Here is a 15150-nt window from a genome sequence, read left to right as displayed (position 1 = left end):
ACGATTGATCAGTCGAGGATTCTTTTGGCTCGATCGGCACAGAGTGTGCGGTAAAGCGGACCAGCTGATCTGCAATAGCACGTGTCTGTACCCTGTCGTGAAAACAAAAATAAATAAAAGAAAACCCATAAAAACCCCCACGAATCATTCGTCACGTGGTCGGAAGAGAACCCCCCCCATGTCGGTGACGTATTTTTTCGTTCATTCCTTCGTTCCTTCTTTCGCTCATTCACTCAGCCGCAATTACTTTTATTGTTTTTTCACCCCTCCCCCCTCTCTTTCATAACACTCAGCTCCTTTTACAAGCGAACTCTTTCACATCTTATTGCTTCACAATAGTTGTACCCAGTTACGAAGGTCATTTGCATAATTTAGCTTTGTGCGGCGCAGTTAACGAGTTTTAGTCAAAACATTTATAAAAAAAAATTAAACGCTATTTTCACGTAATTTTCATATGGTAATTTCTAAAACTCCGATCGCACGAGTTTCTTGGACAGTTCTAATAAATATAACTTCGTAATCGACCAACGGAATTGCTTTGTCCATAAAATGGACGACATGACGGTATAGTTAGCAACAGTATTCGATTTATTTTTCAAGAAGCTTATTTTTAAAGTTCGATCGGTTCTTTCGTGGCCGTTAAAAAACACATTCTGTCTTTTTATAAAAAATATAGTTGTTTTTTTTCTTTCAAATTAATAGACGTAATTAACCATAAAAATGTAAGGTTGAAAATTGAGGATTTCGTTTCCATAACAACAGCCTTAGTAACAGCGCGCGCCATCACATGAGCAGCCGCTTATACGATCGACCTGAACCCACAAGGTATATACTTGAGTTATCACCACATTTTACACGGATATCTCTCAGATTTTAATTTAATTTGACTTTATTTGATTTGATTTGATTTGATTTGATTTTTATCCGCGTCTCGCGTAGCGAACGTGGCTCTTGGAGAGCTCCGCGTTGTTCTTCTTCTGGTGAAGACAAAACCTTTAGGACTCGGCTCTTTTATATACAGGATCCGTATCTCCTTAAATACTAAACACCTGTACACATCCTCGCATAGACGGTGCCTTTTGAGAGCATCTATCATGAACTTTTAAATATATTCGGACATTTGCTTTAAAGTTTCGAAAAGTTCACGTTACTATTTAAAGATTATTCCATTTAATGTGTAGTTATTTCGTAAATACACGAGTTTCTCGTCATGAACAGGAGCCTCCATGACGGCTCTCGCTATTGGCTCCATCAAGGCACGTGACGAAATATCGGAAGTTGTTGTTGTTGTTGTTTTATTGCCTTTAGGACGTGGCTCTTGGACGCATTTGTCTTTGTTTTGTTTGGAGCCGCATGGCGTCGGGGCTCGAACCGCCGACAGAGTGTGATGAAGGGGACCGAGACATCCCTCCAGCGGGCCGGAATCGCTCTGCATCGAGGACGACTTCGCGTTCGGGCTCCCTGCAGGCATCGCTGAACCCCGCTCGCCACAACTGGCTCTTACACGTGCTGTACGTGCGTGAGGAACGTGCGCAATGCGGGCGTCTCATCGTCGAGCGACTGCGCGAGTCCGGGCTGAGTGCGTTCGCACTGCTCGTTCAGGCTCTGCTCCTCCGGGCCAAGGGACACGCAGCCGGCTCGCTGGACGCACTCCGAGCTGGACTCGAGCTCTCTCCCCGCAGCCCCGAGCTCGCCAAACAGTTCGCTCGTTCCCTCTTGCTTCTTGGGAGGCACTCGGCGGCCCAGGAGGCGTACCGTGCGGCGAGCACGCTGTGCCAAGGAGACTGGGAAGTTCATCACTACCAGGGGGTTTGCTGCGCCCACCGCGGTGACATCGAGCAGGCGAAGGTGCACCTGGCCGCCGCCCTGCGATGTGGGGCCAGAGCCGCTACCTACGATGCCCTGGGTCGCCTGTACGTCGTTGCCAAGGATACAGAGGGGGCACTTCAGGTGTACCGTCGTGCGGTTGCTTCGCATCCAGAGGATGCCGAGATGCTCACCACACTCGGACTTCTCTACCTGCAGGCTGGCTCCTACCGGCGGGCTTTTGAGAACCTGGGCAACGCGCTGGTCTTTGATCCATCCAACCACAGGACTGTTTTGGCAGCAGGGAGCCTCATGCAGAAGCATGGAGACCACGCGGTGGCACTGTCTAAGTACCGAGCCGCGGCTCACACTGCCCCAGAATCGGCCCCAATGTGGAATAACATCGGGATGGCTTTCACGGGTCAAGGGAAATTTTTAGCGGCGGTCAGCTGCTTAAAACGTGCCCATTACCTGTCACCCTTTGATCCCCAGCCGCTTTATAACCTGGCTTTAGTTCACCTCTCTCTTAGACAACCAGCTTCGGCTTACAATTTTGCATGGGCCGCCCGTTCCTTACGTCCACAGCATGCCGCAACGTACGGCCTCCTCGCTACAGCACTGGCACAATTAGATGATGTTGGAAATGCTTGCCGAGCTTATGAGAGGGCCATGAAGCTGGACGCTGGTAATCCGACATTTGCGCTCAACCTGGCAATGCTCCTTCATCGCAATGGAGACCGTACGGCTGCCATAACCGCACACCAGGAAGCCGAACGAAGAGCAGGTGCTTTTCGCGAGGCCGGTGGAGAGCTGGACCCAGAATTAGCAGACGTGGCACACAAATTGGTCACCGCATTGCACCTGCGGAGTGTCTTTGTATGGAGCTCGTCAGAGTCTAAATCTTCAAAAGATAAGCACCAAGCAGCCTCGAGGTCACAGCCACCCATGACACTTGGCACAAACCCTATCTTGGGCCAGGCCATGTCCTCTGCAGCGGCCGACTCTCTCAAGATTCACGGTGATGGTAGCTCGGCCAGACTTCCTCAACACAAATAAAGTCCAGCTGGGTCCTGTCTACTCAGTGGCGATGCCTAGGTGCCCTTAAAATGAGCTGATTAGGCACATGAGTTTGCCAAGGTAGTTTCATTGGCTCAGGATTGCAATCCTGGAATGATTGCCACTCCAACACAGTATACTCCTTGAAGAGTGCAGTGATTTGTTGAGGGCACCATGGCATCTTTTAATGTCCACCAACTAATGCACATAATCCAGATGGGACGCTTAACATCCATCTGAAAGATGAGGTACTCATTGAGACAACCACCTATCTGCTAACCAGGAACGTGTCAATTTATAGTCAGGCTAGGAATTGAATGCAGACTCGACAGCACCACCTTCTGGACTTTCCTGGCCAAGAACAAACATCACTGCAAAGCATTTATTAAACACCAGAACGACAGTTTATAATTGGGCTGAGATTCATATCCGGGCAAGACAGCTCAGAGGCGAATGCGGGATTTCCTGCCTGCCCTGAGAAGGAGATAAGCCGATGACCTTGACCTGGATTAAAAGAAGAGAGATGAATACAAGAAGTGCTTATGTCTTACATGTTATATGCTTACTGCTCTCATTCTATGTTTCCATGTACAAGTCATTCCTCTAATACACAGGTTATTTCAGATTGTTCACCTGCTGTGTCTTCCATGACAAGTGTTTTGTTGTGCTCACAAAGCCAAGATGTAGTGCCGTGGCTTTTGGAGGCCTGTCGCTGTGAGCCTGTGCACCTTGTTTCCCATCGGTACGTCAATGTCATTATGATGCATATTGGAAGCATTGATTGCATCATTCTTAGAATTATGTAATATTGATGTATTTTTTCACAGAGAGGGAGGTGGAGGTAACACGAGTTCAGGTACTTTTGTGTGCTTGACTTGCAGAAGGAAACGCAGCGATTTAGGATGTTGCATCTTCAGATACAGTAATATCAAATCTCCATCACTTTGTGATAAATCCCATTCAGGTGCTTTATAAGAAACTGATTTGATCGATTAAATCAACAAACTCACCCTTTAATCTTTGTCATTCTTTTGAACAAAATTATTCACATATCATTACGTTCATTCATTTTCAATTATTCACTCTGTACAGAGCATCAGTAGTATGAAAGGCAGTGTTCTTGGAAAGGGTTGCAATCTTGGATGGGTCGTCATTCCAATGTAGGATGCTCAAATGTGTGTGCAGGAAATAACTCGCCTACTCTTTGTGAAGGACACCGAACAGCCCATGGGCTGAAGGACATCTCGCTGCATGCGCAACACCAGGATGACAGTTTATAGCTGAAACGCGATTTTAACCCAGACCAAACAGCCCATGGGCAAGTGTGGATACCTTTACTGCCTACCTGGCTATCCTGCCAACCCAACTATAAAGCTGAATATCAAATTGTATTTTCTTGTCATTCCTTTATTCACTTTTGAGTGGTAAGATGCTGATATGAAATGTTCTTGGAAACAATCCCAGAAAATGTTTTTAAAAAGTCCCCCCCAGACACCTATTTTAGCTATATTTTTATTACGCAAGTAAATACGGTGAGAAAATTTGTCCTGTGATTATTTACAAGAACATGTAACATTCTCCCCACCTCCCCTGTGTTCCACACATACCCTCCCTCTCCTCCACAATTCCTTCCCTTCTCACCCCACTTACTTCTGTCATCTCTAATCCTCCCCCCCTCAATTAACAATCTGATGAAATGAACACATTTTGAATGGAAAGGTCATTTAACGATGATGACCTGTCTGAGGTTTATTTGATTCATTGTGTGAGGCTTCGATGATAAACATTGCAATACGAGGAAGCAGTGATCCTTAATTTGACGAGCTTGTTACAAAACAGCTATCTCAGAACTGGTGTGTACTTGGGAAACGGACTGTTTCATAATAATAATAATAGTAATTATTAAAAAAAAAAAATTCAGCATTGCGACAGCTCAAAAACAGGTGTTGAGGTAATGTGATTTCTGCCCAGTGTTCTGAATATCAAAGTGAAGAAATTCACAAAAGTATGGGCAGGAATAAATATGACTCAGGTATAATTGCAATAAAAACAAGAAAAAGAGCAATCAGAGATTGAAGAGCCTTGCCAGAACTTCTTTTGAGTGGTGTATTGTTGTAGGTTTTAGGGTAAATCCAATATGGCTGCCAAACCATGTGACCTTTGACATCATATGTGTGAACCTTTTGTTCCTCCTGGATAGGCTTCAGAGATTAAGCTCCTGGATTTGTTCAGCCACTTCAGAGAAGAACATTTTTGAAGGTTTAAAAAAAAATCAAAAAACAATATGGTTGCCGAATCGTGCGACCGATGTCATGATTTTAAATTTTTTGTGGACCATTTTATCCTGAGATGACCCTCAAAAATGTTCATACTGATCGGATGTGGCGTTCTACATATGCAATTGTGACGTCATAACGAAGGCACCTATGAAGTCATCAAAAAAACACCACAATCATTCCCCATGAGGAGTACTTGGTATGTGCCAAGTTTCAATTTTTTTTACTTGGTGCGGTTTCAGAGAGAGAGGTAAAAAAGTTTTTCCATTTTTCCAATATGGCTGCCACACCACGTATGCTATGACATCATAATTATCATTAAAACATTCAACATGAGTAGTTGCACCAATGGTGAAAAATTTGGCTCAATCCGCCAAGCGGTTGCAGAGAAAAACACGAAAGTTCTGTGTAGGCGGACAGAGACAGACGGATCTAAATGCAATACCCTCTCCTCTTGCGAGTGTAACTAGGACGAGCTTTGATATCACGACATCGCCAGTATTCCTCCACCCAAATTATTACATCATTATACTTTATAATACTTGTATCAAGTTTGATTAAAATCCCTGAGCCCAGATTTAAGATATTAAATAATTTTGGCTGCCAGACCATGTGGCCACTCAGGTTGAATTTTCAAACATTTATTCCACATGTCTATTAGATCATATCTGTGACATTTCATAGCAATTGATGAAGCGGTTCAAGAGAAAGGTTTTCAAAATAATTTCCTTTAAACCAATATGGCTGCCAGACCATGTGACCTATTAATTTTATTCGTGAACACCCTGGTAGCTCCAAGGCTTGGGTAGCATGTAAGTAAAATGTCCCCCTCGATCTGTCAATGCCTTCTGCAGAAGATGTTTTCAAAAGGTTCATTCTTCAAAAAAAATCATAGCTGCCAAACCATGCAACCTATGACATCATAGGTGGAGAATTTTTTGTTCCTCACGGAGAGATGATCATACCTGTAAAGTTTCGCCTCAATCTGTTCAGCCGTTACAGAGAATATTTTTGAACGTTTTATGTTAAAAACAACATGGCTGCCAAACCACGTGACCGATGATGTCATCATTTTTTTGCCAAAAACAATGTAGCCCTAGATGACCCTCAAAAATTTTCATACTGATCAGATAAAGCTTTTGACATATGCAATGATGACGTCACAAGAAAGCCATGTACAGCGTCATAAATGTTCCCTTGTTTCCCATAGGGAGTACTTCACATATGCTAAGTTGCAACTTTTTCCATGGAGCGGTTTCGGAGATACAGAGGTGCAAAGTTTTTCCTTTTTTCCAACATGGTTGCCATACCACGTGACCTATGACGTCATAGTTATCACAAAAACATTCTTCATGAGTAGTCGCATCAATGGTGAAAATTTCGTGAAATTTCTATGGTGAAAAAACAACATGCCGCCCTGCTTCGATACAACCCCGCTTCGATTGGACACCTTGCCCATGACGTCCTCTTTATCAAATGAAATTCAGAATGGGTGGCCGATCACATTTTTGGAGTTTCACGTTGACTGGATAGGGCTTTTTGTCCAACATGACTGCGAAACCAAGTGACTGATGATGTTGAAATTTTCAACCAATATTCCCCATGCCGAATCAATCACATTAAAAAAAAAATTCTTTCTCTGAAACCACTTCGGTTTTGATGCGAGACTTTGCAGTGATGATTCACTACTGTTGCTGCAAATATTTTATGATAACAATGACTGCAATAGTCACATGATGTGGCAGCCACATTGGTTTTAAGGAAATAATTAAAAATTATTTCTCTGAAACCGTTTAACCTATCAATACTACACTTTGCAGTTATGATCCAATGCCCTTGCTGCATACACTTGACTTAAAAAATGACATCAGTCACGTGGTGTGGCAGCCACATTGTTTTCCAAGGAAAATATTAAAAAAATTACATTTCGGAAACTGCTACAGCAATCGATGCGAAACTTTGCAGTTGTGATTCACTGCCTGTGCTCCATGAAACACAACTTGCTTTATGTTGATCTGTTGAGCGATTTTGGAGAAAAAGGTTTTTAAATTTTTGGTTTTCAAACTAACTTGGCTGTCAAACCACGTGACCAATGGCACTGAAAATTTGGACTCTGCCCAATATTTCGTAGATGATCACGTGTGAAGTTTCGTTTGATTGGATAAGTTTAGTTTTTCTATCCAATATGGCTGCCACACCACATGACCTATGACTATCATTTCTACACTGCATGCAGGTATATGGTTTGATGATAGTTGGTAGGTTTCGCTTCAATCGGATAAGCGGTTCCAGAGAAAACATTATTTAATATTTTTCTTCAATCCAATATGGTCACCAAACCATGTGACATGAATTATATATTCTTTATCACTCTAATATCCCCAAGTCATGGGGAACATGTCCGTAAAGTTTCCCCTCAACCTGTCCAGTCGGTCAAGAGAAGAAGATTTTTGAAAGTTTGAGGGTAAATCCAAAATGGCTGCCAGACCATGTGACCAATGACATCATAATCAAACTTTATTCAGCATGGATAATTGATCATTTGTGTGCAGTTTCACTTTGATCTGTAAAGCAATTCTGGAGAAGATTTTGTTTAAAAAATAAACCCAACAATATGGCTGCCAAACCACATGATGGATGAAGTCATAATAATTTTTTCTGTGTTGAAATATTTCCCAAGATGAACCTCACAAGTTTTCATACTGATCGAGTGCAGTGTTCTATGTGTTGAATTTTGACCAGGATACCACTTCACTGATGATGTCATAGTCATATCATACTTATTCACAATGCAGAGTAGTTGCCAGGTGCCAAGTTTCAATTTTTTTCCATTGTGTGGTTTAGGAGATAAGAGGTCCAAAGTTTTCTGTTTTTCCAACATGGCTTCCACCACACGTGACCGATGACATCATAATTATAATTTTAAAAGTCTGTATGAGTAGTCGCATCTACGGTGAAAATTTGCATGCATGTGTGGACATACGGACAACCCGAAAACATAATGCCACCGGCGACTGTCACCAGAAGCATAAAAAAATTGAATAAAAAAAAAAATTAAAATAAATAAATCTTCCTCCTGAATTTTAACTGCACCAAATGATGTCAATTGACAATAAGCCCTCAAAGTTTATATTAAACGACTAATACTTGGAAAATATATTTGATAAAAGTGGATTAGTAAAAGATTAAAAACCTACAACTTGAATCGTAAGAGAACATCTAAAACAGAACATACTGTATCAGATTCAGTGGTGTTGTGGTTCAAGTATCCGCTCTGAGTCGGAGGTCGGCAGTTAGTTTCTGTGCCTGTAAACGTCATATCAAAAAATAAAAAATAGTACGTGCTGCTTCCTTGATGCTCATTATTTAGAGGAAAGAGCACGGACTAACTTTGTGGGTTGGTGTTCACCATGGCAGGGAGGGATTTCTCCTCAAAATGCCCAGCTGACTACAGAGGAAAAAAAGCAACGTCACAAGATGGCAAAGCCAGCACCCAGAGTGCTCTGGAAAGTAACTTCCCGCAGGGTCAACGGCTGTAAAGTCCTGCATTGTCTAATGTCTCTGTGTGCATGTGTGTGAGCTCTTCCAAGAGCCTTCGGCCATGTTAAAGAAACAAGAACAAAATGTTTCCCTTCCTGGTTAAAAACTATATTCACAAAACACTTCATCGCGAATCGGATATGTTTTGGCTGTACTTTTTATCATGTGTATTGGATGAAGTCACCCTTTTTACCAAGAATGCATTCTCTCTAAATAAGCAGAAAATGGGTGTTAACCGTTTGTGGGTACAAGATTAGTTTGGAAAGTTCATTGGGGTTTTAAACCGAAATGCGCGATGAGAGGAGTGCAATCATTTCTTTCGCGAAACAAAATAAACTAACTGTGGGTTTAATGCCTCCAAACAAAAGGAAGGAAAAACCAACAACGGACAAGCAAACATGGTGAAACCATCATTATAAATTATTGCTCAAAGATAAATAAACACACCAAAATAATGCAGAACCAAGTGCAGCGGCATGAATAAGTCAAAGCACAACAAACGTGATGAAAAAAAAAACAAAAGCCTAAAAGATTACAATGAAATCCAATGCAGTCTTTTAAGAACGCAATCACAAAATCGGGTTTATAATTGCACAAAATAATTGATCATTATTTTGCAATTCCAAAAGATATTCAAAACATCTCAAACATTTTGTGGTACAAAAAAAAATAAAAAAACACAATGCTTACAAGTAATTTTTCATGAGCTCATTTGGGTACATTGTTGTGATATCTGGTGGATGTAAAGAAAATAAAAAGACATCATGTATCCTACTCCTTCACAAGCTTTTAACGTTAATGAAAAGAATTATCAGAGAGATGATGAAAATTATGGTCACATTGAATGCATCAAACCACATTTCGCAGCTTCATGGAGGAGAATATCGAAGCAGAGACTCGGCAAGACGCTTTATGTTATTCTTCTGTTTGTGGATGTATATCTCTGTGTCCCACAGCATGTCTATAAGCATCGTATCTTGCACTTCGTCGAGCATCACATCTGACATCAGTTGTGGGGACAACCTGGTGTGGGGGCAGGTTGAAGGCAAAGAGTTGGAATCTTAAACAACAATTTCTCAACTGGTTACTGGAACTGGCAATACCAGCAGCTTTTCTCTCAACAGGTAGCCTAAAAGAACAACTTCTCTACACAAGTAATACTAAGTGTCAATGATGTCACAGTGCCTTCTGGTGTTTAAAAGCCAGTTCAGGTGATACAAGCTTTATATTTGTATATATATATATATATATATATATATATATATATATATATATATATATATATATATATATATATATATATATATATATATATATATATATATATATATATATATACATTTTTTGTTGTTGTTGTTGTTGTTGTTGTTAATATTAATGTATGAGAGAGTTCAACAGATTAGGTCATGGAAGTGTAAAAAAAAAAATCGAGGAAGAAGACGAGGAGGAAGTTAAGAGGAAGAAGAAGAAGCAGAATCGGGAGAAGGTGAGCGTGTTGTTGTTGTTGTGGGGTATTTTTTATTTATTTATTTATTTATTTTTTTGAGATAAGAAAGAGATTAGTTGGGAGAATGGGGGATGTTTGGAAAGTGGGGAGGATCAAAATTGAAGGTAATGGGGAGAAAAAAAACAAACAAATAAAAAAAAAAAAACGATCGAACACCGAGTGGAACCGGTAGGCCTCAAGCCTAGGCCTAGGCCTCAAGCACCAGGTAAGAACGTCGACAAAAATACTCACAAAATAGCACGATTTTTGAAACAAAACCGAACTAGCAACACACAGTAACATGTAGGTGAGAAAATTAAACAGTTAAAACGGGACAAATAACAACCGGAAACATATATATATATATATATATATATATATATATATATATATATATATATATATATATATATATATATATATATATATATATATATATATATATATATATATATATATATTTTTTTTTACAAGCACCCACCATCCCCAGTGTCTAACTTAATTACCTCCACCACCGAAGGTGAAGGAGGTTATGTTTTCTCTCCTTTCTGTCTATTTGTTTGTTTGCCGGATATCTCAAAAAGTTGTGGACAGATCCAGATGAAATTTTGTGGACAAGCTGGGTGTGTGACACGGACAAACTGATTAGATTTTGGTGAAGATCCGCATCCGAAATCGGCGACCAGAATTTTTAAAGTGATTCTTCACCACTGAGAGAGACAGGGCCAAAAACGATATATAGCACGATATCTCAAAAACTTGTGGACAGATTTGGATGAAACTGGGTGGATATGATGGGTGAATGACAAGGAAGAATTGATTCAATTTTGGTGAAGATCCGAATCCGGATCTGGATACGAGAATTATTTAATTTGTTCACCATTGAGAGGTTCGGGCCAAAAACGATATAGTACTGCATAGCATGACATTTCAAAAATATATTGGGCCCGATATGTTCTCATTGATTAGGCATTGCGTGGCCGAGGTATGCGTTCCACCGAGTGCCCTTCTAGTTCTTACCTGTGATAGTCAACAGAAATCATTTCGCACCACGCTCGAGCTCGGTCAACCATCCTTGCCTCCGATTCCGTGCACTGTATGACAGTAGGCCAAAACGCATCATGGTTTTACAGCAGAACACAGCACACTCACAGCACAATTTAAGTAGTATGCAGAGTAGGATGGCACGACATACACAGTGTTCTGTCAAAGTCGGTGGATAAATAGTGTTAAAACCGTTTTACATTGCTGCCAAGCAGATTCACCATTTAAAAAGGAATGAGCAACAAATTACTTGGAGAAAGTTTAAAACAAATCGTGCAAAATTGAAAAATGTTGGGGTAGAAACAGCTTGCCATGTCTACCCAGATCTACTCACTTCAACGTTTCAAAATGTGGCTTCCAGCAGTCTCACATCCTTCCCAATGCCTATCCGTAACATGTTATCCCCAAATTGACTGGGTTGTTTTCGGTCGCTTGTTGCACTCGTTTCTCGTCGATTTATAGCTTTCCTATGAGTATTAAAAACATGACAACTTTCAAGTTGATGCATTTGGTAAACTAGAATGCACTTGAGGGAAATGCTGACTCACACCGAAGTGTTTCTCTTAGCGCAAGAGGATGCTCACCTAAACTGTCATATGGCTGCAGTGTGGATAAATATACTCCTGTTATAATTTTCATTTTATATTCTTCCTTGTGACCTTAAAGATGAACTCCTTCGAGACATTCACAATTATAAGCTTTGTGCCAAACTTTACAATTCCAGCTGCCCTCATTGTACAGTTATTCTGCCGATAGACAAACACAGATGGGGCCATCACAATACTCGTGCACACGGCCGACGGCCACGGTGTGAGTAATTATGTGTACATACATATCTATGTGTATGTGTATGTGTATGTGTATGTGTATGTGTATGTGTATGTGTATGTGTATGTGTATGTGTATGTGTATGTGTATGTGTATGTGTATGTGTATGTGTATGTGTATGTGTATGTGTATGTGTATGTGTATGTGTATGTGTATGTGTATGTGTATGTGTATGTATATGTATATGTATATGTATATGTATATGTATATGTATATATATAGTTACGGTTGTGGAAATTCGCAGAACACCAGAAAGGTTCCTGAGTTCAGTTAGATCGATAAGTCTGTGTTCAGTTAGATTTCCCCACCGTTGTTTAATGGGATTTATTCATGTCACAGGGCTGTGATCCTTTGAGGTAGGTTTTTCTTTTTCTATCGTTATTTTGAACCAACCACATCTCCACCACCATTACAGCAACCAACATCGCTCCCCTTAACCACAACACCAACCACAACCACACCTGCCTCTCAACAACCACGCCATCCTCACCACTGCACCAGCAACCGTCAACATCTCCACGCCACAAACATCGCCTCACCTTCGTCCCCAAAACGACGCCATCTTTGCTCCAGCAGCGGCGGGATCCGATCAAACGGCATCGCTGCAGGGAGAGGCAAGGGTTCTCTCGCCGTGCAGCGCAAGTCTGGTGATTTCTACCACGTCCGCTTTGTGTGGAAGCTTCGCCTCGACAAATGGATCACAGGAGAGAAAGGGGAGGGGCCTGTGGAGGTCAAAGGCTGATGATTCCTACCACGTCCGCTTTCCGCGCGGGGTCAAGGGTCAGAGAGCAAAGGCCAAATCTCGTCCCCCCGGCCCTATATAAGGGCGAGCAGAACGGAGCTTCGTGGCAGTCTGGAGGGGTCAGAGAGCCGAGTGGAGCCCGAAGTCAGTGGAGGTCTGGGCCTGAAGCAAGCAGTCTGTGGAGAGTTTGAGGCAGTCTGGAGGGGTCGGAGAGCCTAGTGGAGCCTGAAGTCTGGAGAGAGTCAGTCAGGGGAAACCAAGGAGCTGCGTGGAGACCACAGCCGGGGAGAGCTTGCCAGCGCCAAGGCAGGCCGAGGTTATCGGACCTCAGCGCGGTTCGCGCATCGCTGAGGAACGGACGGGGTCTTGGAGCATTCGACTCTTATAGAGCATCAACTCTTATTGAGCATCAATTCTGACAGAGCACTAAAAGACCCGTTCGTTCCTCTCAACCGCGTTGCCGGCCGGGGCCCGGATCACCTCGCCTTGACAAGGCCGCAATCAGGCGCGGCTGTCCTGGTGGCCGTGGGAAGCAGACGTCGCAACCTGCCCATCGTCGCACCACGAGGGTGCGGGTAAGCCGCATCGGTCTTGCGAGCCCATTCGGTCAACCAAGGCTCACGCACTATAAAGGTCCACGGACCCTGTCTGCCACTCTCGTCTATGAGAGTGGCCCTTTCCTTCCTTTTGAGTGAATCTTGTAGCGCCGAGTCTGACAAGTAAAAACTGCCTAAGTGACTGAACATTTATTAATTATATTCGGTCGTAGTGCTTTTCCTTGCTTGTGTCCATCCCGTGATTGCGTTTGATACTTTACATACGTGCATGATTGTTTTACTGCATACGTGTTTCATTGCTTGCCTGCAAACGTGTCGTATAAACAAATGTGCTTTGTTGAAATGTACCCCGTTCGTTGCGTCTTTCCCTTATTGAAAATGCCATCTTGCATCATGGAATAAATAGTTGGGTTTTAAATACCGATAATAGAATCGGATCCGGCGAGGTCGGCAATAATACCCGCTCAGTTATCGCTGCAGAACGGAACGGACCGCTTAAGCGGTTTGTGTCCCAAGCCGACCTGCGTCGAGGTACGGTCGCCTGGTCGACTGCCCGCGCAGGTACTTAGGTATATCGAGTTCCGCGAGTGACCCTATCTTGCGTGGGAAGACAATTGGCACGGCCGTGGTGAGGTTGAAGACCCACCCATGACAGGGTTCCGGCATTAGCTCCGGAAAGTCACGACTGAATTGTCCGTCCGGTGGGCGACGCGGTTGTTATTAATGGAAAGCGGCCGATCGCACGCCGGCGGGCACGAATTCGTAACAACACACACACACACACACACACACACACACACACACACACACACACACACACACACACACACACACACACACACACACACACACACACACACACACACACACACACACACACACACACACACACACACACACACACACACACACACAACACACTGATGAGCCAAAACATTATAACCACGAACAGGTGAAGTGAATAACATTGATTATCTTGTTACAATGGCGCCTGTCAAGGGGTGGGATATATTTGGCAGCAGGTGAACAGTCAGTTCCTGAAGTTGATACAGATACAAGAAGCTTAAATAGATAAGGGTTTTTAATGAAAATAAAAAATTTACAGTGGAAACAATTCAAGGTGTAATAATAAAAATGGAACGTGAGGTAAACTAAATCTAATTTCCTATTTGAGGTGTCTCCACATTAACTGGGCGTAGTGGCGTGCGCCTGTAATCCGGCTACTCGGAGGCTTGGGTTGGAGGATCGCTTGAGGACGGGAGCCCTGCACTGGGCTGCGCTATGAGAGGGTGTAGGGCAGCCCGGAATCATGGTGAAACCCAATCCTTATCCCTGTGTCGTAAGAGGCGACCAGGGTTGCGTCAGGAAGGGCATCCGGCGTAAAACCTGTGCCAAGTCAGTATGTGGATCATAACGGATGATCCGCTGTGGCGACCCCTCACGGGAGCAGCCGAAAGACGAACAATAGGTGTCTCCACATTCTGAAACAAAAACGGACAAGGGGAAAATAATAAATAAAAGAAAAATCCTCCCTTTCTCCCGGCACTTGGCTTCAGATCCAGAAGTGATCTTTTTGGATTGACGATCGAACCATGTCAGCGCACGGGAAACCACACCCAAAATGGCGCTGAGCCACTCTCTCGTGGTGGGACACGCATAGGAGGCAATTCGGAGATGGCACTTGACGTCAGGGCTCACAAACCGGAGTGTAGCTTCTTCTCACGAGCGAATATGCCGACCGTTCGTCTCTTGCACCCAGTATGTTACACAACGAGCGCCCACACGACGAGATGATTTCTGAGACCCCGTAATCAG

At 42.9% G+C, this 15150-nt stretch overlaps 2 protein-coding genes across 11 annotated transcripts in view; one reads left to right on the top strand and one right to left on the bottom strand.

Annotated features, from left to right (window-relative positions):
• Positions 1 to 132: 132 nt before the first annotated feature.
• On the top strand, positions 133 to 5011 carry BBS4 (Bardet-Biedl syndrome 4). Of its 3 annotated transcripts, none has more exons than XR_015051926.1 (3): positions 133 to 825; positions 1309 to 3604; positions 4048 to 5011. XR_015051926.1 is itself a non-coding variant. In XM_085858107.1 (2 exons), the coding sequence occupies exon 2, from the start codon at positions 1354 to 1356 to the stop codon at positions 2860 to 2862; it is 1509 nt and encodes a 502-aa protein (XP_085714233.1). In that variant the 5' UTR covers positions 133 to 825; positions 1309 to 1353; the 3' UTR covers positions 2863 to 3879. The 3 variants fall into 3 exon arrangements, 1 of the variants encoding a protein (XP_085714233.1); XR_015051925.1 differs by lacking the exon at positions 4048 to 5011 and adding an exon at positions 3690 to 3879; XM_085858107.1 differs by lacking the exon at positions 4048 to 5011 and having other exon boundaries at positions 1309 to 3879.
• Positions 5012 to 9010: 3999 nt separating this feature from the next.
• PLA2G6 (phospholipase A2 group VI) overlaps positions 9011 to 15150 on the bottom strand; it is a 34229-nt gene continuing 28089 nt past the window's right edge. For 7 of the 8 annotated variants that reach the window (XM_085858104.1, XM_085858102.1, XM_085858105.1 and 4 more), the window contains 2 exons: positions 11185 to 11258; positions 9011 to 9701 (listed from right to left, as the gene is read on the bottom strand). In XM_085858104.1, coding sequence (XP_085714230.1) covers positions 9548 to 9701; positions 11185 to 11258 — 228 coding nt within the window. In that variant the 3' untranslated portion in view covers positions 9011 to 9547. Of the gene's footprint in view, positions 9702 to 11184; positions 11259 to 11542; positions 11676 to 15150 lie in introns of all 8 variants that reach the window. The other variant, XR_015051924.1, reaches the window with a different exon arrangement.

Source organism: Eptatretus burgeri, chromosome 15 (assembly GCF_056783735.1).
Source record: "Eptatretus burgeri isolate ZD-2024b chromosome 15, Ebu_testis_v1, whole genome shotgun sequence".
In the NCBI taxonomy this organism is placed as follows: domain Eukaryota; kingdom Metazoa; phylum Chordata; class Myxini; order Myxiniformes; family Myxinidae; genus Eptatretus; species Eptatretus burgeri.
The sequence above is the reverse complement of the archived record's forward strand: the minus strand, read 5'-3'. Positions and strand labels throughout refer to the sequence as shown.